This window comes from Cherax quadricarinatus, chromosome 45 (genome assembly GCF_038502225.1).
Source record: "Cherax quadricarinatus isolate ZL_2023a chromosome 45, ASM3850222v1, whole genome shotgun sequence".
NCBI lineage: Eukaryota > Metazoa > Arthropoda > Malacostraca > Decapoda > Parastacidae > Cherax > Cherax quadricarinatus.
Window position 1 is genome coordinate 16,450,122 of NC_091336.1, and position 23,898 is coordinate 16,474,019.

General features: G+C 43.0%; 1 protein-coding gene across 1 annotated transcript in view; it reads left to right on the plus strand.

The window, feature by feature from the left end:
* The window catches only part of LOC128694862 (formimidoyltransferase-cyclodeaminase), a gene marked incomplete at its 5' end in the record, with an annotated part of 65,106 nt that continues 41,208 nt past the window's right edge, over positions 1-23,898 (plus strand). The window contains 2 exon segments of the mRNA XM_070094335.1: positions 1-184; positions 23,272-23,489. Coding sequence (XP_069950436.1) covers positions 1-184; positions 23,272-23,489 — 402 coding nt within the window.

Genomic DNA, 23,898 nt, shown 5'->3' on the forward strand with positions numbered 1-23,898 from the left:
GTGATAGAGGAGATAGCAGCAGCCGTGCGGGGTACCCCTGGGGCCACACTGCTGGATGTTGACCCTGGATACTCTACCAACCGCACAGTCTACACCTTCGTTGGCAGCCCTGATGATGTCGTCGAGGCAGCCATCAACGCGGCTCAAGTCGCCTATAGGCTCATTGACATGACCACGCACAAGGGTAAGTTGGAGAATGAAAAAGTGGATGTTAGGTGAGGCATACTGGAAGACAACTAAGTGGGCAGACAGATACAGTAGTTGATTTCCAAAGGATATACTGTTAGGATGTCCCAGATTTCCACTTGGCCGACTTCATGGGTATGAGATTTTACCCGGGTGGGCTAAATTGTGATGACCTGACTATGTGTCAGGTAGGTAGAGTTGGTTGCCAATATGACGTATTTCAGAGCATAGTGCTGGCTGCCCAGACGACTTTTGTCCAGAGTAGGGAAATTTCATCTAACAAAAGCCCTTGTGGCTTAGCGCTTCTTTTTGATTATAATAATCATCATCTAACAAAAATGATCCCAAATGGATAAATAAAAGATTAAAACATCTCATTGGTCAAAAGAGAGGCATATATAGGCGTATCAAAAGAGGGGAAGGGCAGTTAAGAAATCAATATATTCAGTTAAAGAGAGAGAAAAAAAGATGAATAAGAAAAGTAAAAAGGGATTATGAGGCTAAAGCCGCAAGGGATTCGAAGACTAACCCAAAAGGGTTCTTTCAGGTATACAGAAGTAAGATGAGGGACTTAAGAGTAACTCAGGTCAGATCACTGACAGTGATAAGGAAATGTGTGAACTTTTCAATACCTAATTCCTCTCAGTTTTTACTCAGGAAGATACTAGTGAAATTCCAGAAATAAATTATGTAGAACAGGACGGTAATAAACTCTGCACGACTGGAGTAACTAGTGACATGGTCCTCAGACAAAGAGAAATTAAAACCTAACAAATCCAAAGGCCCTGTTGAACTGTTTGCAAGGGTGTTAAAGGAATGTAAAGAGGAACTTAGCATACCTTTAGCTAATCTTTTCAATATATCACTACAAACTGGCATAATGGCAGACAAGTGGAAAATGGCAAATGTAATACCTATTTACAAGGCAGGTGACAGGTCCTTAACTTCAAACTATAGATCAATAAGCCTTACCTCCATAGTGGGAAAATTTATGGAATCAATAATTGCCGAGGCAATTCGTAGCCATCTTGAAAGGTATAAATTGATTAATGAATCTCAGCACGGTTTTACAAAGGGGCGTTCCTGTCTTATGAATTCACTAACTTTTTTCACTAAGGTATTTGAGGAGGTATATCATGGTACTGAATATGATAGTGTATATGGACTTCAGTAAGGCTTTCGATAGAGTTGCACATCAGAGGCTGTTGAGAAAACTTAAGGCACACGGAATAGGAGGAGAAATTTTTTCATGGGTAGAGGCATGGTTGACAGATAGGCAGCAGAGATTTTGCATAAATGGGGAGAAATCAGAATGGGGGCACGTCACAAGCGGTGTTCCACAGGGGTCAGATGAGGGAATAAATAGCGACATAAGCAAATTTGCTGATGATACGAAAATAGGCCGTCCAATTCATTCTAATGAGGACACTAGAGCACTCCAGGATGATTTGAATAGACTGATGCAGTGGTCGGAGAAGTGGCAGATGCAGTTTAATATAGACAAATGCAAAGTTCTAATTGTTGGACAGGAAAATAACCATGCCACATATAAACTAAATAATGTAGATCTTAATATTAGGGACTGCGAAAAGGATTTAGGAGTTCTAGTCTAAAACCAAGACAGTGCATAAGTTGACTCAAGAAATCGTAATGACACGATTGCTAACGCGACGGGCTGGAGTTTTGAGACTCTATGACCGCGGGTTCAATCCCGGCCGGGGGTATGGTTTACAGTGCATAAGTGTTCGCAATAAAGCTAACAGAATCCTTGGCTTCACAGCAAGAAATATAAATAATAGAAGTCCTCAGGTTGTTCTTCAACTCTGCATATCTTTGGTTAGGCCTCATTTAGATTATGCTGCGCAGTTTTGATCACCGTATTACCGAATGGATATAAATGCACTGGAAAACAAAGGAGGATGACAGTTGATCCCATGTATCAGAAATCTTCCCTACGAGGATAGACTGAGGGCCCTGAATCTGCACTCTCTAGAAAGGCGTAGAATCAGGGGGGGATATAACTGAGGTATATAAATGGAAAACAGGAATTAATAAAGGGGATGTAAATAGCGTGCTAAAAAATATCTAACATAGGACTCGCAGCAATGGCTTTAAATTGGAAAAATTAAGATTCAGGAACGATATAGGAAAGCACTGGTTTGGTAATAGAGTTGTGGATGAGTGGAACAAACTCCCGAGTACCGTATAGAAGCTAAGACGTAGTGTAGTTTTAAAAATAGGTTGGATAAATACACGAGTAGGTGTGGGTGGGTGAGAGTTGGACCTGACTAGCTTGTGCTACTAGGTCGGATGCCGTGCTTCTCCCTTAAGCGACGTGACTGACCTGACTAGTCTAAGCCCCCCTCAGGGAAGGTTCCTTGATGTTGGTGAGGGGCTCTTGATTTAGGGAATTGGATCTGTGCTCCCGTTCCCCGAATTAAGACTGAATGCCTTCCACATTCCCCCCCAGGCGCTGTATAATCCTACGGGTTTAGCGCTTTCCCTTGATTATAATAATAATAGTCTTAAGCCTGTGGGAGAATTGGACCTGCCTCGCAAATGCAAGTAGGCCTGTTGCAGTGTTCCTTTTTTCTTATGTTTTTATGATGGTGGGGTGGGGGAGGATAGAAATTTGCCGAACTAGATGATAAGTGAAGAGAACAGTGGTCTGTCTACAACGAAAACTGGAAGGTGCAAAGTAGAGATCAGATTCCAACGCTCCTACGTAAGTTTAATGGCAGAACATTTACAAACACACGTACACAGCTGATTTTTGTTTTGTGTGAACAGGCATGTACTTATGACAGATTCCAACGCTCTTACACTGGTATAATAGCAAACTATATACATACACGTGCCCAGTCGAACTCCTGTATGGTATTTAATGGAAACGCTTTTTCACGCACACTTTTGTGAGTATGCTCGGGATGGCTCTGTAACAAAGGTTTGAGAATGGAGTTAGCAACGAAGGAGGCTTTATTGTTGTTAGTTATCAGGTCTGGGTATCAACTCGAGGCCGGTCTGATGTTCTGCCTTTTTAGTGGAAGTTGACCCTTTCGAGTTTAGCGCTTAGTTTGATTATTTTTTTTATTATGGTGGAAGTAAGTGATGGTATTATCATTGTGTTCTGAACTGGATAGACCTCTTATGGTGATATCTGTTACTACCTGCATTTTTGAAAAGGTGCTGAATACAAAAGGAAGATGTTCGCTTTGGTTTGATTTCGTAATGTGAATGTTGATAAATGTAAATACCTTAAGTTTGAGCGTAGATAGGATTCTGTAGGTGGTCAGAATGGATGTAGAAGTTAACTCGTTGGTGGAGTCATTCTCGGCTCTATGAGAAGAAACTTGGGTTACATAATCAGTGATGTTAACTTCTAAACGTGGGTCTTCCCTGTCAGCTAAGTACAATTCCTCCATGTCAGGTTGACGTTTCCTTGTAACCCCCCCCACCCCCCCACCCCCAAAAAAAGGCATCCTAATGAATCCTGAGATCATCCTCCATTTTGGTTTTATTTCTCAGGAAGATATCTGAAACAAATCTGAGACCTTTATTCTGAACCTTTTGGAGTGTGAACCTAGTTGTACGAGTGAGAGAGAACGGCACGGATGGACATTCGAGTATAGGACGGATTATCATTTTATACTGGTGTTTCTTAATATACGAAAAAGCTTGGCAGGTAAATATAGACCTTGGTTAAGTTTGCTTTCTTGGTAAGATACTTGGTAAAAAAAAATAAGTAAGATTTTTTTTTAGCCTAGGACTGTATTGGTGTTTTTGGTTGCAGTTGGTGTGCCCAGTCGCGTTATTCCCTCAGTTTTCATTGGTGGTTGACAAACATCTTAAGAACATAAGAACGAAGGAACACTGCAGAAGGCCTACTGGCCCATGCGAGGCAGGTCCAAGTCTCCTACCGGCTTAAGCCAATGCACCCAACCTAGTCAGGTCAGGTCACATTGACTTAAGGGAGGAACACGGCAACCGACCTGGTAGCTCAAGCTATCAGGTCCAACTCACACCCACCCACATCCACTCATGTATTTATCCAACCTATTTTTAAAGCTACACAACGTTCTGGCCTCTATAACTGTACTCGGGAGTTTTTTCCACTCATCCAGAAGTAATCACAACACTAAGCCATCTGGCTTATCCCAATGAATGATACAATTTTTAAATCTATACAAAAACAAATTAGCGGTGAAGCCACAGACTACAATGTACGATATAAACAAACTATCCCAATCTAAACTATAATGCGAGTAAATATTTATAATCTTTTATAAAGTAGCATTCTTGGTACCTAATAAGAATTCAGGTCACGTAACCCACCAGATCCAGAAGTAGAACCAGTGGCCAGCGTCACCAATTGTGTGATTTTAATTGTGATAACTAGTTTGCTGCACCGTGCCTGTACTTTGTACCTCAACCCATGGGACAATGGTGCTATGTATTCCAAATAATGTTTTACACCTTGAGTTACAATGAAATATATAATTCCCTAAAATTTCTGCTTCTGATGTAAGCTATATTTTTTTCGTAAATATAGCAGACTAGCTTTTCTGGTGAACGATAAACAACTCGCTGAGTTTTATTCAAAGTATTTCGTTCATGTAAAAACTGTCAATTTTATTAGTGTGGGTATTGCAAATATAAACTGCTAGTTAACACGGAGGGGACAGTCAGGTTTTAAAAAAACAAGTGTTTTTAGTAGTGTCAAGGTTAAGTAATTGTCTGTAAAATTTTAGCATGACTACACTACATTAAGAGTGTTGTTCGTCATGGTTACTGAGCGATAATGTGAGTGTGTCTAGACAAAATGCACAACGAACTTGTACTGGAACTGCGTTTCCCTCAGAGTTGAGTTTATAAAGTCGTACTTAGTCCTAATAAAATATCCAGTAAAAGCTTATTCTGCATACTGTCTTATACCCATACAATTCGTCCCAACTCCTTTATGTCCATTCCTCGCCTAGCTGCCGGGATGAGTGGACGCTCCTCACAACCCTCTGTCGACAGCCAAGCTAACAACCTAGTGCTCATCATGGTCTTTGCCGTACGTCGCAGAGTAAATACTGTTGGAATTGAATTAGTGCGTGGATCTATCAGGCCCACGACAGTCCATGAGTTGTTACCCTTGATTATCAGGGACACCTACTGCATTGACGACAAGGAGCTGTAGGGCGTGGCTTTAAATGGCTCATTCAGGATATTCGTAAAATTGCTCCACATGCAGGCGTATGATGGTCTTGTTGATCGTTACCAAGATCTTAGTGTGGAAAATACTGTATATATTTTCCAGAAATACAGTAGTTATATGTATATAGATGGCCATACTGTATTTAATAAAAATTGTTATCGAAAATGGGAAGCTGTGCCTGCGCAGAAGATGCTCGCCATTGTGTTTTGAATGAACCAAGAAAACATTAGTGAATGGGAAGAATTTTCGTGCTCTAGAGGTAAAATTGGGCTGACACCTCTCAAATAGGAGCCGAAATTGTTGGACGTGCATTCCTGCATAACTTCAATGGGCAAATTAAATGTGGAAAATTGCATTTATCTGAATGTAACTCATGTACATAACAGTAAATGATAACAAAGATAATTATTATTTATCAAAGTTACTTAAACAAGTAGGAATTTGGGACACCTAGGTCGCAAAAAATGTCCCCCTTCGAAACAAGTAGGAATTTGGGACACCTAGGTCGCAAAAAATGTCCCCCTTCGATACCTACAACTGTCATATCCACAAGTTGCTCTAGACCTATTAATTACAAATGAAATATATTGACCACTGTCTGGAAAATCTTCCAGCTCCTGCACCCAACATCTTGCTCCTGGGGGACTTCAACTTAAGGCACCTAAAATGGAGGAATACAGCAAATAATATTGTTGCAGTAATAACAGCAGGAGGCAGCTCTGATGAAAACTCACACTCACACGAGCTTTTAAATCTCTGCACAAAATTCAATTTAAAAAATCAAATAATAGAGCCTACTAGACTGGAGAATACACTAGACCTCATCTTCACTAACAATGATGATCTGATAAGAAATGTCACCATATCAAAAACAATATACTCAGATCACAACATAATTGAGGTTCAGACATGTATGCGTGGAGCCCCAGACCGACAAAATGAGACTAGTCACGAGGGAGCATTCACCAAATTCAACTTCAATAACAAAAACATAAAGTGGGACCAAGTAAACCAAGTCCTAACCGATATAAGCTGGGAAGATATACTAAGCAACACAGACCCAAACTTATGCCTAGAACAGATTAACTCGGTGGCACTCGATGTATGCACAAGGCTTATTCCTCTTAGAAAAAGGAGGAGTAGATGTAAAATAGAAAGAGACAGGCGCTCCCTTTACAGGCGACGGAAAAGAATAACAGAGCGGCTAAAAGAGGTCAATATATCTGAAATGCGCAGGGAGACACTGGTCAGAGAAATAGCAAGCATCGAACTTAAGCTAAAAGAATCCTTTAGGAGTCAGGAATCGCGGGAAGAACTAAAAGCCATAAATGAAATCGAAAGAAACCCAAAGTATTTCTTCTCCTATGCCAAATCAAAATCGAGAACGTCCAGTATTGGGCCCCTACTTAAACAAGATGGGTCCTACACAGATGACAGCAAGGAAATGAGTGAGCTACTCAAGTCCCAATATGACTCAGTTTTTAGCAAGCCGCTAACCAGACTGAGAGTCGAAGATCAAAATGAATTTTTTATGAGAGCCACAAAATTTGATTAACACAAGCCTATCCGATGTTATCCTGACGCCAAATGACTTCGAACAGGCGATAAATGACATGCCCATGCACTCTGCCCCAGGGCCAGACTCATGGAACTCTGTGTTCATCAAGAACTGCAAGAAGCCCCTATCACGAGCCTTTTCCATCCTATGGAGAGGGAGCATGGACACGGGGGTCGTCCCTCAGTTACTAAAAACAACAGACATAGCCCCACTCCACAAAGGGGGCAGTAAAGCAACAGCAAAGAACTACAGACCAATAGCACTAACATCCCATATCATAAAAATCTTTGAAAGGGTCCTAAGAAGCAAGATCACCACCCATCTAGAAACCCATCAGTTACACAACCCAGGGCAACATGGGTTTAGAACAGGTCGCTCCTGTCTGTCTCAACTACTGGATCACTACGACAAGGTCCTAAATGCACTAGAAGACAAAAAGAATGCAGATGTAATATATACAGACTTTGCAAAAGCCTTCGACAAGTGTGACCATGGCTTAATAGCGCACAAAATGCGCGCTAAAGGAATAACAGGAAAAGTCGGTCGATGGATCTATAATTTCCTCACTAACAGAACACAGAGAGTAGTCGTCAACAGAGTAAAGTCCGAGGCAGCTACGGTGAAAAGCTCTGTTCCACAAGGCACAGTACTAGCTCCCATCTTGTTCCTCATCCTCATATCCGACATAGACAAGGATGTCAGCCACAGCACCGTGTCTTCCTTTGCAGATGACACTCGAATCTGCATGACAGTGTCTTCCATTGCAGACACTGCAAGGCTCCAGGCGGACATCAACCAAATCTTTCAGTGGGCTGCAGAAAACAATATGAAGTTCAACGATGAGAAATTTCAATTACTCAGATATGGTAAACATGAGGAAATTAAATCTTCATCAGAGTACAAAACAAATTCTGGCCACAAAATAGAGCGAAACACCAACGTCAAAGACCTGGGAGTGATTATGTCAGAGGATCTCACCTTCAAGGACCATAACATTGTATCAATCGCATCTGCTAGAAAAATGACAGGATGGATAATGAGAACCTTCAAAACTAGGGAGGCCAAACCCATGATGACACTCTTCAGGTCACTTGTTCTATCTAGGCTGGAATATTGCTGCACTCTAACAGCACCTTTCAAGGCAGGTGAAATTGCCGACCTAGAAAATGTACAGAGAACTTTCACGGCGCGCATAACGGAGATAAAACACCTCAATTACTGGGAGCGCTTGAGGTTTCTAAACCTGTATTCCCTGGAACGCAGGAGGGAGAGATACATGATTATATACACCTGGAAAATCCTAGAGGGACTAGTACCGAACTTGCACACGAAAATCACTCACTACGAAAGCAAAAGACTTGGCAGACGATGCACCATCCCCCCAATGAAAAGCAGGGGTGTCACTAGCACGTTAAGAGACCATACAATAAGTGTCAGGGGCCCGAGACTGTTCAACTGCCTCCCAGCACACATAAGGGGGATTATCAACAGACCCCTGGCAGTCTTCAAGCTGGCACTGGACAAGCACTTAAAGTCAGTTCCTGATCAGCCGGGCTGTGGCTCGTACGTTGGTTTGCGTGCAGCCAGCAGCAACAGCCTGGTTGATCAGGCGCTGATCCACCAGGAGGCCTGGTCACAGACCGGGCCGCGGGGGCGTTGACCCCCGAAACTCTCTCCAGGTAAAGTCCAGGTATCACCAGGAATTCTGGTAAATATATTAATTTGTGGACTGTATATTAAAATTAATAAATGATTATATATATATATATATACACATTTATATAACAGAAGGAGAATATATCTTAATATCACTCACCAATTTGACTGGAGATTAAGGTGCATCATACTCAGAAAACCTCACTGTCTATCCATGAAAATAACACTGGCCAGAGTTACAAACATAAACTTAGCTTATCTGAGGTTCCTAGAGTTGTCTTGTCCAGTCACCTGATATCTCAAGTTATGCAGAAATACACATCCAACAATTTCGCCTCCTATTTGAGAGGTGTCAGCCCAATTTTAACCTCTAGAGCCTGAAAAATTCTTCCCATTCACTAACGTTTTCTTGGTTCATTCAAAGCACAATGGCGAGTATCTTCTATGCAGGCGCAGCTTCCCATTTTCGATAACATAATTTTTATTAAATATAGTATGGCCATCTATATACATATAACTACCTGGAGAGAGTTCCGGGGGTCAATGCCCCCGCAGCCCGGTCTGTGACCAGGCCTCCTGGTGGATCAGAGCCTGATCAACCAGGCTGTTACTGCTGGCTGCATGCAAACCAACGTACGAGCCACAGCCCGGCTGGTCAGGAACCAACTTTAGGTGCTTGTCCAGTGCCAGCTTGAAGACTGCCAGGGGTCTGTTGGTAATCCCCCTTATGTATGCTGGGAGGCAGTTGAACAGTCTTGGGCCCCTGACACTTATTGTATGGTCTCTTAACGTGCTAGTGACACCCCTGCTTTTCATTGGGGGGATGGTGCATCGTCTGCCAAGTCTTTTGCTTTCGTAGTGAGTGATTTTCGTGTGCAAGTTCGGTACTAGTCCCTCTAGGATTTTTCAGGTGTATATAATCATGTATCTCTCCCACCTGCGTTCCAGGGAATACAGGTTTAGGAACCTCAAGCGCTCCCAGTAATTGAGGTGTTTTATCTCCGTTATGCGCGCCGTGAAGGTTCTCTGTTCATTTTCTAGGTCAGCAATTTCACCTGCCTTGAAAGTTGCTGTTAGTGTGCAGCAATATTCCAGCCTAAATAGAACAAGTGACCTGAAGAGTGTCATCATGGGCTTGGCCTCCCTAGTTTTGAAGGTTCTCATTATCCATCCTGTCATTTTTCTAGCAGATGCGATTGATACAATGTTATGGTCCTTGAAGGTGAGATCCTCCGACATGATCACTCTCAGGTCTTTGACGTTGGTGTTTCGCTCTATTTTGTGGCCAGAATTTGTTTTGTACTCTGATGAAGATTTAATTTCCTCGTGTTTACCATATCTGAGTAATTGAAATTTCTCATCGTTGAACTTCATATTGTTTTCTGCAGCCCACTGAAAGATTTGGTTGATGTCCACCTGGAGCCTTGCAGTGTCTGCAATGGAAGACACTGTCATGCAGATGCGGGTGTCATTTGCAAAGGAAATATATACAGTATTTTCCACACTGCGGCTGGGCGGAGTTCGTTGCTAAATGACTCAAATTGCTCATTTGACAATGGTGGAGGACTTGGGTACATATAGGATCTGGCATCCACACGGCGACATATTACACAAGATTTAATCACCCTTTTTACACTTTGCCATGCTTGTGGAATCCAGAAAGTTTCCCTAATACAATTTAAGGTATCTTGTACCCCACCATGCATTACATTTTTATGGGCATTTAGAGCAATTAAATTTGTTAGATGATGAGTTTTGGTCAATAAGATAGGGTGTTTAGCATAATCACCCAATTTAGCATTTTGTAACCTACCTCTGTACCTAATTACATTGTTCTCTAAATACAGCCCCAATTTCTCTATTATGGAAGCTTTCACAATTTTACTTTCCATCATCAATTTAATCTCATTTCCATAGATTTCTTCCTGTACCTTCTTTATCCAATATTGAAGAGGATGTGAAAACTTGTGAGATATTCATCTTGTTTAGAAATTTAAACACCAAATTAGTTACATTGATTAGTTTGGGTAAAGAAGAAGAATACCTATTTATATCAATGGCTAAGGAAGGACAAACTACTGGAGCGGTGGTCACAGTAATTTCAACAGGAGCAATATACGCCTTTTGTACAGGCCAGTTAGCTTTATTTACCAACCAGCTCGGTCCTTTAAACCATGATACAGCATTTACAAATTTAGCATATGGTAAACCTCAAGACAAGAAATCAGCTGGATTCTCCTCACCTGGTATATGATTAAAGGTTAACATATGCTGACCCAAACTATTATACTACTCTTGCATCTGATTAATTTCAGTGACTCTGTTTTGTACGTACACAATTTTACTGTTTCCATTACGAATCCATTGTAAGGATACCTCATTATCAGACCAAATTACAGTGTCACTAATATTTATCTCCTGCAACTTATTTCTTATATAATTAGCTAATTTGACACCTACATAAATGGCTGTTAATTCCAACTGAGGCAAGGTACATGATTTAATTGGAGACACTTTAGCCTTAGACATAACAAGAGAAATAACACTATTACATTGAAGGTAAGCAACTGCTCCATATGCCAATTTTGAAGCATCACAAAAACTGTGGAGTACATTTTCCCATTTAGATTGGCCATCTGGCGTGGGAACTCCAACATTGGAATTTTCTCATAATCACCAATTAATTCATCCCACCTGTTAATGAATTCCTCAGGTAGAATTTCATCCCAAGCACATTTAAGTTTCTATGCTTCCTGAATTAATAATTTCCCTCTTATAGTAAGGGGTGACACTAAACCTAGTGGATCAAAACATTTGGAAACTTCAGCAAGCAAAACTCTCTTAATTTATTGGGCATACTGTAATTATTAGGCTTGAACATTAACAAATCTCTCTCAGTATCCCAAGTTAAACCCAATACATTACTACATTTTAGCACTTCATCTCCAGGGAAATCTTTACTTATTTTGTCCTTTAATTTGGACGAATTACTATTCCATTCCCTCAGAGGCATATTTGCACTTTGCATTATTTTATTAGCCTCCATAAGTCATTAACAGTTCCTCTTCAGTTGACGTCACACCCAGGAAATTGTCCACATAAAATTGTTTGCTCATTACTTTACTCAGTGGACTTCCTGTACGTTTAAGGTGTGCATTTATCATCGCTTGAAGTAGGAATGGGCTGGATGTAGCACAAACAATGGGCAAATTAAATGTGGAAAATTGCATTTATGTGAATGTAACTCATTATGTACATAACAGTAAATGATAAAGATAATTATTATTTATCAAAGTTACTTAGACAAGTAGGAATTTGGGACACCTAGGTCACAAAAAATGTCCCCCTTCGATACCTACAACTGTCATATCCACAAGTTGCTCTAGACCTATTAATTACAAATGAAATATGTATCACCAGGAATTCTGGTAAATATATAAATTTGTGGAGTGTATATTAAAATTAATAAATGATTATGTATATATATACACATTTACATAACAGAAGGAGAATATATCTTAATATCACTCACTAATTTGACTGGAGATTAAGGTGTATCATACTCAGAAAACCTCACTGTCTATCCATGAAAATAACATTGGCCAGAGTTACAAACATAAACAAACTTAGATAGCTTATCTGAAGTTCCTGGAGTTGTCTTGTCCAGTCGCCTGATATCTCAAATTATGCAGGAATGCACATCCAACAATTTTGCCTCCTATTTGAGAGGTGTCAGCCCAATTTTAACCTCTAGAGCATGAAAAATTCTTCCATTCACTAACGTTTTCTTGGTTCATTCAAAATACAATGGCGAGTATCTTCTGCGCAGGCGCAGCTTCCCATTTTCGATAACATAATTTTTATTAAATACAGTATGGCCATCTATATACATATAACTACTGTATTTCTGGAAAATATATACAGTATTTTCCACACTTAGTATGGAAGTGACCCCGGAAGTGAGCATCAGACTTGTGGACGTTTCCCATCAGTATATGTGGGTGAGGGTATGGAGCGTACCTTTTGAGGCAAATGAGGTCGACATTCGTCAAGCTTTTGGAAGGTATGGAGTTGTACATGTTGCCCAACAAGGTAAATGGATGACAGGTGCATATGCCGGTTACCCTGAGGGAAGCTTCTCCATTAAAATGACCCTCCGTCACCCCATACCCTCATATGTTATCTTGGAGGACTTCAGAACTCAAGTGATGGTGACGTATGCTGGGCAGAGGAGAACCTGTAGGATATGTGGAGACTATGATCACGTTGCAGCTGAGTGTGGCAGGTGGGGTCAGGCCAGGCAACTGGCTGCAGCAGCGCCCACTGGCAAGAGGACATTCCTGAGTCTGCCCAGGCAGAGGAAGGAGGGTGTGGTCAACTTTGGAGTGAAATGGTTGAGGCATCGGTGGTGAAGACCACCCTGGATGTGCTTATACCGGAGCAGCCAGCACAGCTGGTGGAGCAGCAGGTGTCTGGGGGTGCAGAGGTTTTCACTGCGACAGTTGAGACTATGATGCAATCATTGTTCGAGTCGCCTGTGATCTCAGTGGCAGGACCATTGGGTGATCAGGAGCCTGCGTCAGAGGTGGATGCTAGGCATGCGGCGGCCGTGAGTGTTGCTGAGCACTGTGTGGATGGGCTGATGCTGGGTAAAGAAGAGGCACAGCTATTAGTGGTGGAGGTGCATCACAAGGAGGAACCCAGTTCATTGATGGAGGAGAGTGTTGTCACCAGGAAAGGGGCAGCAGTGACACCCGACTCTGATGATGTCTTAACACCAACCCAACGCCCAGGGAAGGTGTGGGCGGTGGAGGCTAGCAGTGTAGGAGGGATGAGGCACCAGCGACAGATGGTGCAGGATGGCCAGGGTGTCCTGCATGGTGAGCGTGGTAAGGGCAGCAAGAAGGGCCCTGGTGCACATGTAAAGGGGGATGTGGGCCAGAGGGGACACAAGCATTAACTGGCCTCTGGTGTATGACGCTGAACGTTAATGGCTTGTGTGAGAGAATGAAGCGTGATTGCTTTAGCATGTTCTTACATAGATATCGTGTGGATGTAGCATATATTCAGGAGCATAACTAGAAAGCTGGCAAGGATTTTGAGGTGGAGGGCTATGAGAGTTTTGTGACGCATTCTGAGCACTCAAAAGAGGGGGTAGCCATCTTGATCAGGGCGGCAAGCCCATTTGTATTGCTAAGGAGTGACGGGGGGGGTAGATGGCAGGATCTTAAGAGTGGATGGTTGGTGGGGGGTGAGAAAGTGGTTTTTGTGTGCATGTACATGCTGGCAGAGAACGTAGTGCGTGTTAAGAATGCTCTTGTGAGGGAAGAGCTGGTGTATTTCTTATTTCTCTTGTAATAGTGGGAGGGGACTGGTTTTTTGTCACTTGTTTTGGGGGAGCTTCTCTGTGATGTGCAACTGCGGGATGTGTTTGCCAGGGGTTCATAGGAGGTGGACCATACATATGTGAGGGAGGGCTATAGGGCAAGGTTAGACAGACTATATGTTATGCAGTGTGTTGGTATAGAGTCCATACAGTAGAGGCACCTTATTCTGATCATAGGGCAGTTGTAGTAGAGGTGGGGTGGGAGGCGTTAGCTAGAAGGCAGACGAGTTACTGGAAATTAAATGCGAAGGTTCTCGGGGATGAGGAGGCAGTGGTGGGTTTTGCTGCACTATGGGAGGAGCTTGGGGAGGAGGGGAGGGTAGTTGATGATGTGGTGGGATGGTGGGATAGCATTGCAAAGACTAGGATAAGAGATTTTTACATACATGAAGGGAAGAGGATAAACCACACGAGATATGGGCTGTCAAATTATCTAGAGCAGAGCTTACATGCTTGCTACAGTGGGGGTGCTTTGCAGGGAAGGTACCGTAAGGAGGAGATGGAGGCCCTGAAGGAGAGGTTAAGGGAGTTGCAGAATGAGAGGTTTGAAGCCATAAGGGCGCAAGCGAGTATAGAGGAGGTGCTATGGGGGGATAGGCCTTCGTCCTGTGTCCTGAGGGGTCGGCAGCAACGTAGGAAGACAACAACTCCTACACAGTTAGAGGTGTGTGAGGGGGTAGAACTGTCGGGTGGGGCATGTGCTCAGGTCGACAGAGGGCATGGGTATGTATGCTGACAGGTGATATGCTCGTTATTGGTGTAGTCGAGGGGTGGATGAAGAGCTGTTGGAGGAAGTAAGTGGCTGTGTGGGTAAACCCCTGGAAGAGTGATAGAAAGGCGTTGGGGGGGATACTGAGGAGCAGGAAATTTGGAGAGCGTTGGCTGGAATGAGCAAGGGTAAGGCACCGGGAGTGGATAGGATTCCTTGCGAATTTTATTTGTTGCATTGAGAGTTGTTGCGGGGTTTCTTGGTCAGGTTCCTGAATGAAATGAAGAGGGGGGTAGGTTAGGCGTGGGGCAAGCGACTGGGGTAGTGGTCTTAGTCCCAAAGGGGTCACATCAGTGTACCCTAAAGGATTATCATGCATTGTCGTTGTGCACTGACTGTAAGCTCTTTGCAAAGGTGCTTGGTAATCGTCTAAAGTGTGTAGTTGACAGGGTGGTCTCCCCGAGCCAGTTTGGTTTGCCTGGCCGATCGATGGTGATGGGTCACGGTATCCTTTGGGATTTTGGTGGGGGAGGGGGGTTTAGCATTGGACTGGAGGGGGTATATGACACTGTGGAAAGGGAGGCTTTAGGTCGCATTTTACTGTCTCAGGGTTTCGGAGAGGAAATAGTGGGATGGGTGAAAACGTATAACCAAGCGTGTGTGTGTGTGTGTGTGTGTGTGTGTGTGTGTGTGTGTGCAAGTTAACAGGCGTTTGGAGAAGGCAGTGGTGCTAGGGCAGGACCTTCGACAGGGCTGCCCACCGGCAATTGTTTGTATGCATGCAAGACCCTTTCTATGGTTGGTGGAGGCAAGAATACGAGGGGACAGGGGTGGGGAAGGGTGGCCATGGCCAAGTTTGGTGGGGTACGTGGATGATGTGATGCTTTTGGTGGATTAGGGAATGCGGTTGGGTGGGCTGGAGGAGGTGGTGCGGGTTTACGAAGGTGCCTCGGGAATGGTAGTGAATGTAGAGAAATCATCAATTTTAGGGTTGGAGATGTGGGAACGGAGGGTGGATTGGGGTTGTCGGGTGGTGACGACCTGTGTGGAGGTTTTGAAGATATGTGGTATTGTATATAGGGCAAATTTAGTTAGGGCAAGGGAGGATAATTCTGCTCAGTTGGAGAACTGTGTGGTAAAGAGATTGGGAGCACTAAGACTGAATCATCTCGCTATCCTGCAGAAGGTGATTGTGATCAATGTGATCTTGTATAGTAAGATTTGGTTCATAGCACAAGTGTTCCCATTAACGCCGCCAGTAATTCAAGGCATCCAAAGGAGGGTGTTCAGATTTTTGTGGGGTTCTAAGTGCAAGTGGTTAAAAAGGGAGGTGGTCATGTTGCCAGTGCAAAAGGGGAGGACGAGTCTTTTGGATTTATGGCGGAGGGTTAAGTGTGTTTACATCAGGCGTGAGGTATTGCAGGATGGGGTTTTCGAGACAGACAGTTGGGGAAAGTTCATGAGGTGTTGTGAGGATTGTATGGGGGTGGACCTGTGTGAGTGCCAGGCAGTCTTGTGGGTGTTGGCATTGGCCCGGGAACCTGGAAAGGTAAAGGTGGGGGCATTGTACAGGGTGATAGGAGGACAGGTGGTGCACCCAGGGGAGGGGTTATACCCGATTTACGATTGGGCAAACATCTGGAGAAGATTTAGCAGGTTGAGGTTACAGCCCAGGGTGCGGGAGGTAATGTTCCGGTTTTTGCACAGTATCTTGCCATCTGGTGAGGTACTGAGGGATCGGAGGTTGGATGGGGAGGGGCGTTGTGGGTTGTGTGGGGAAGAGGAAACGGCTTACCACATCGTGTATTTTTGTGAGGGGTTGGAGAGTATCAGGAAATGGGTGGGCAGGGTGGTGCAGAGGGTGGGGGGGGAGGGATGTCAGTATTGTGGGCGCTGAGTTTAGATGTGGGGGGGTGGAAGAGGGTGCAGCACGGGCACTAGCATATGTGATGGTGGACTACGTATACATATCCTGGTGTATGAGGGGATCGGATGCATGGGAATTAATGAAGCGTGTGCTGGCGGCGACGGTATTCCAGTATTCCGTACTGTGTGTAGGAATAGGGATCTATATGGGACTAGGTGGGAGGAATGTTTTTCTGAGGGTTACCATACCCTCACGGTAAGTGAAATGCTTAGTATGTAGGGGTGGGGATTAGATCAGGGGATAGATGTCGAGCTTGCCGTCTAGTGGTGAGAATGAATCTGTTGGTGCACTTTCGTTGTCAGTCAGCGCTCCAGGGTGGAGTGTGTCACTGTCACATTTGGTGCATGTTCTGGTACAAGTGGTTGTCCGGAGAGGAGTTTTTTTTTTTTTTTTCCTACAGGAAGAAGGCTTTGGGATCTGCAATCCCATCATGTGTGATCCTGATATGTCATGGCCGGTTGTGGCCACTTGGTGTGTAGGCATGTCTTGCACTGTAGACGTGCAAGACATACTTGCACGTCTACAGTGGGGTTTTGGGGATGGGGCTCGAGCCATTGGGCGAGGCCATAGGTGAGGGACCTTGTAATATATTTTTGTGCATATTATAATCATTGATGTCACTTGGTATGACCGTTCATACAGATAGTGGGGGATGGATCTAGCATTGTGGTGGCAGGTGACAGCCTTTTGTTCTTAAGTAGAACATTGTTTGTACCAGATTTTTTATTGAATGGTACACACCAAGGGTATCTTTTAGGGTAGGGGGGATGATGTTTTGTCATTGTCGCCCTGCTGTTCTGTAATCAGTGGCGAGAGTAGGTAGCAGATAGGTTGCAGTAAATCTCATGTTGTTGAGATTATATGAATATTTATTATATGATGTACTGAATTGTTTTTAAATAAAAAATATATATATTAAAAAACTCTTATGTCTAGCATGTGTGCAGTTTTGTTATTTTGATATTTTTTTTTTACTCTAAGAATTATCAAGAATTTTAGGTTTACATTTTAATGGCACCGATAAAATTAACATTACTTTTTATTCACCTTTTGTAATCGTATATTTTACTTTCAAGCGTGTCAGCGTGCCTCGTTGTGCTCCGGGTTTTCTGGTGTTTTCACAACGTATACTGTGAATTTCATATAACCTGTAGTTACCAGTGGTCGCAATATACACAACGAGAAGCAATTATTACTACAGAAAAAGCGTCCTTCCTCCAAAATTTCCACCAGTCAACTATAGTGATAATATAGCATTTATTGTGGTGGAGACGGAAAAAAAATAGAAAAGCTAGATACAGCGATTGATAAACAAGGGTTGAGGTCAACCGTTCGTCATTGTAGGAGTTTCCAGCAGTCACCGGTTTCTTCAACACGCAAGTTATACTTTTGTATCAATCAAATCACATATTACTCGGGTAGATAATTTCCAGTAGATCCTTCATGTGTTAGCTCAAATCACCGACCAGTATGTTTTAAATAAGTGACCCACTGATCAGATCAGATCGACTGGTCCGAACCCTTGACTGGTCCGAACCCTTGACTGGTTTCAAACGGTTTCGTTGGACAATAAAGCAGACTGTAAATGGATGGGGTTGTAGGCGCCCTTATAAACACAAACATTAAATATAAATCGGCATGGTAAGCTGTCCAATATACAAAAACAGTTAGAAACAGAAATACAAATAGCTAGAGCTTCATTTAAGGAGGTTATTAATAGAATATTCGAGGTTGCTAGTAGAATTGCAGTAAATCAACCATTCAAATCATTATGAAGCTGTGTGTAGTCTGTGGTCAGTCAAACAAACGGGCTTCCACATGGGTAAATTGTCATTTTTGTGGAAATTGGTGTCACACCCCTTGTGCAGATATCCAAGAACTAGCTACAAGCAGTGTTAAAACAGGGAAGTGTTTTTGGGTATGCCCAAATGAGATAAATCTGTGGACTAAAATCACAAGGGTATTAAAAGAGGACAACATCAAAGCTTTCATAGAAAACCTGGAAGCTTTCTACAACAGATGGGAACATAAAAAGTCTGGGCTGAATGGTACTGCCCTTGATACTGGCCATGTAGTCAGAAACTGTAAGGCTGGAGATGAAGTCCTGGTAGTCAGTAAATGTGGGGCTGATAGTGCTGTCCTGGGAGACAGTAATGGTGAAGCTGGAGGTGCTGTCCTGGGAGACAGTAATGGTGAAGCTGGAGGTGCTGTCCTAGGAGACAGTAATGGTGAAGCTGGAGATTCTGTCCAGGTAGTCGGGAATTATACGCAGGAAGGAATACATATAAATGACCTCATAGGGGACAGGAGCCATAGTAGGGAAACAAGTGTAGTCAAAGATAAGATAAAACCAATATTGCAAACTAGAAATACCGCAGGAAATAGCAAACAAGAGGACTCCACTAGCAATAGTGAGGATATATTACCAAAAACAACTGGTGGGAGCTCCATTGTTGGTGCTAGGGAGGATAGAAGTAAGACAGGGAAACATGCACCAACAGGGAATACAGTCACAGAAACCCAAGGCAAACAGAAACCAAGCCTGTGCAAATACTATGCACTTGGTATCTGCTGGCATGGGAAATCTGGAAAAATAGATGGGACGTGCAACTATGACCACCCTAGAAAATGCCATGCCCATATGACAACAGGAAAATGCAAACTCTCTTCCTGTAAGCTTTTTCACCCTGAACTGTGTACCTCTTCAGTACAGGAAAGACTGTGCTATAACTTAAATTGCCAGGCATACCATCTAAAGGGGACAAAAAGATACAAAACATCCAGGCCATGGGAAAACCTGGGTACCCACAGCCACTCAAGAGGGAGAGTTTTTTTAGTGCCAGGAAGGAAAAAATAAACTGGCAGGAAATGGCAGAAATCGTACACCAAATCCAGTCATTCCTGGAGTGGAACCACAGTCGATGGCCTCCACTCCAAACCAACAGATACAGATACTAATGCCGGAAAAAAAATCCCCCCCCCAGTACCAACAATACCACCAGTCCGATAACATTCTTCTTTGCAAATATACAGGGTCTAAAGCCAGCAACAAACAACAAAATACCTTTCATCCGTGGACTGCTTGCAGAGGCAAAGGCAATGTTCGCGGCTTTCACTGAGACCCACATAAAGGATCACTTGGACAACGAAATATGGATCCCAGGTTACAACCTATACAGATGTGACAGAGTGAACAGGCAGAAGGGTGGGGTTGGCCTGTACATTGCAGAGTCACTTGTTTGCACAGAACTGCTTAATGCCTCAAATGATGTAGTGGAAGTTTTAGCAGTAAAGGTCGAGAACCAAAACCTAGTCATTGTGGTAGTCTACAAGCCTCCGGATGCAACATCCCAGCAATTCCAGGAACAGCTGTTAAAAATTGACCACTGTCTGGAAAATCTTCCAGCTCCTGCACCCAACATCTTGCTCCTGGGGGATTTCAACTTAAGGCACCTAAAATGGAGGAATATAGCAAATAATATTGTTGCAGTAATAACACCAGGAGGCAGCTCTGATGAAAACTCACACTCACACGAGCTTTTAAATCTCTGCACAAAATTCAATTTAAACCAGCAAATAATAGAGCCTACTAGACTGGAGAATACACTAGACCTCATCTTCACTAACAATGATGATCTGATAAGAAATGTCACCATATCAAAAACAATATACTCAGATCACAACATAATTGAGGTTCAGACATGTATGCGTGGAGCCCCAGACCGACATAATGAGACTAGTCACGAGGGAGCATTCACCAAATTCAACTTCAATAACAAAAACATAAAGTGGGACCAAGTAAACCAAGTCCTAACCGATATAAGCTGGGAAGATATACTAAGCAACACAGACCCCAACTTGTGCCTAGAACAGATTAACTCGGTGGCACTCGATGTATGCACAAGGCTTATTCCTCTAAGAAAAAGGAGGAGTAGATGTAAAATAGAAAGAGACAGGCGCTCCCTTTACAGGCGACGGAAAAGAATAACAGAGCGGCTAAAAGAGGTCAATATATCTGAAATGCGTAGGGAGACACTGGTCAGAGAAATAGCAAGCATCGAACTTAAGCTAAAAGAATCCTTTAGGAGTCAGGAATCGCGGGAAGAACTAAAAGCCATAAATGAAATCGAAAGAAACCCAAAGTATTTCTTCTCCTATGCCAAATCAAAATCGAGAACAACGTCCAGTATTGGGCCCCTACTTAAACAAGATGGGTCCTACACAGATGACAGCAAGGAAATGAGTGAGCTACTCAAGTCCCAATATGACTCAGTTTTTAGCAAGCCGCTAACCAGACTGAGAGTCGAAGATCAAAATGAATTTTTTATGAGAGCCACAAAATTTGATTAACACAAGCCTATCCGATGTTATCCTGACGCCAAATGACTTCGAACAGGCGATAAATGACATGCCCATGCACTCTGCCCCAGGGCCAGACTCGTGGAACTCTGTGTTCATCAAGAACTGCAAGAAGCCCCTATCACGAGCCTTTTCCATCCTGTGGAGAGGGAGTATGGACACAGGGGTCGTCCCACAGTTACTAAAAACAACAGACATAGCCCCACTCCACAAAGGGGGCAGTAAAGCAACAGCAAAGAACTACAGACCAATAGCACTAACATCCCATATCATAAAAATCTTTGAAAGGGTCCTAAGAAGCAAGATCACCACCCATCTAGAAACCCATCAGTTACACAACCCAGGGCAACATGGGTTTAGAACAGGTCGCTCCTGTCTGTCTCAACTATTGGATCACTACGACAAGGTCCTAAATGCACTAGAAGACAAAAAGAATGCAGATGTAATATATACAGACTTTGCAAAAGCCTTCGACAAGTGTGACCATGGCGTAATAGCGCACAAAATGCGTGCTAAAGGAATAACAGGAAAAGTCGGTCGATGGATCTATAATTTCCTCACTAACAGAACACAGAGTAGTTGTCAACAGAGTAAAGTCCGAGGCAGCTACGGTGAAAAGCTCTGTTCCACAAGGCACAGTACTCGCTCCCATCTTGTTCCTCATCCTCATATCCGACATAGACAAGGATGTCAGCCACAGCACCGTGTCTTCCTTTGCAGATGACACCCGAATCTGCATGACAGTGTCTTCCATTGCAGACACTGCAAGGCTCCAGGCGGACATCAACCAAATCTTTCAGTGGGCTGCAGAAAACAATATGAAGTTCAACGATGAGAAATTTCAATTACTCAGATATGGTAAACATGAGGAAATTAAATCTTCATCAGAGTACAAAACAAATTCTGGCCACAAAATAGAGCGAAACACCAACGTCAAAGACCTGGGAGTGATCATGTCGGAGGATCTCACCTTCAAGGACCATAACATTGTATCAATCGCATCTGCTAGAAAAATGACAGGATGGATAATGAGAACCTTCAAAACTAGGGAGGCCAAGCCCATGATGACACTCTTCAGGTCACTTGTTCTATCTAGGCTGGAGTATTGCTGCACACTAACAGCACCTTTCAAGGCAGGTGAAATTGCCGACCTAGAAAATGTACAGAGAACCTTCACGGCGCGCATAACGGAGATAAAACACCTCAGTTACTGGGAGCGCTTGAGGTTCCTAAACCTGTATTCCCTGGAACGCAGGAGGGAGAGATACATGATTATATACACCTGGAAAATCCTAGAGGGACTAGTACCGAACTTGCACACGAAAATCACTCACTACGAAAGCAAAAGACTTGGCAGACGATGCACCATCCCCCCAATGAAAAGCATGGATGTCACTAGCACGTTAAGAGACCATACAATAAGTGTCAGGAGCCCGAGACTGTTCAACTGCCTCCCAGCACACATAAGGGGGATTACCAACAGACCCCTGGCAGTCTTCAAGCTGGCACTGGACAAGCACCTAAAGTCAGTTCCTGATCAGCCGGGCTGTGGCTCGTACGTTGGTTTTCGTGCAGCCAGCAGCAACAGCCTGGTTGATCAGGCTCTGATCCACCAGGAGGCCTGGTCACAGACCGGGCCGCGGGGGCGTTGACCCCCGGAACTCTCTCCAGGTAAACTCCAGGTATTGTACTGAAATATTTTTTATTCTTAACTTGGTAATAATTACTCGCGAAATAATTTGTTTAGATTACTAAATCATTTCGTTTAGTCAAAAGTGCATGTGCATTCATATTTTTTCCTACTAAAGTACTTGAATAGGCCTGCTACTTTTACTTTCAGTTTATTTTTGTATCAAGAATCATATACATAGACTTTAACCATATAATGGCTAAAAACACATAATGATGTCAAAAGTTTGTTAGATTGTTGTAACAGGTTCAATTGAACTCAGGTGAGATGAAATTAACAAAGGATTTTGGACCAACGTGCACGTAAAGGACTACATCAGCGTTGGCTCGCACACTAAAGATTATATAAAGCATTTTAGTAATGACCTAAGGATACTGATAAGATTTTGCAGTGACAGAACAATGTAATAAGTAGGAAGTGCTACAACTACTGGAAATTTAAAAAGATTATCACTTAAGATGTACTATATATTGATGTGTGAAGCAGTAAATCCATATGAATCGTTCAACACAAGGAGTAATGGAACCACTGTCCCTTATCCACTTGTTGCAAGACAGACACGTTACCTAACTGCACCCATCTAGTTCTCCTAATTTGCAGGAGAGCATCCTCGCATGGGAGCCATGGACGTGTGCCCCTTCATCCCGGTGAAGGGAGTAAGTGAAGAGGAGTGCGTGGTTGTCGCCAATTCTTTTGGGGCTCGCCTGGCCGAGGAGCTGGATGTTCCCGTCTTTCTCTACGGTGCCGCCTCCACTAAAGATTATCGCAAGACCATGCCCCAGATCCGCGATGGCGAGTACGAGGGAATGAAGGAAAAGGTATATGAGAACTCGACGTATTCAGCGTTTTGGACACTTATTGCATGATTTAGAAACATTTTTTACCCAGCAAATAATTTACCTTAATACATGAGGATCATGTTTGGATCATGAGTGAACTTTATCAGCTGTTTTGGCTTGTTGACGTAGATCTATCTGCTTAATTTCAACGAATATTTTTTTAATCTAACATTGGATTCAACTAGATTATTCATTGGGAAGCTGTAAACAAATAAGGGTTTATATAATGTAGAATTTAACTACATACATTACAGGAATTGTGGAAAATTGCATTTAGCTGAATGTATCATTATATACATAACAGTAAATGAACAAAGATTATTATTTATCAGTTAGACAAGTAGGAATTTGGGACACCTAGGTCACAAAAAATGTCCCCCTTCGATAC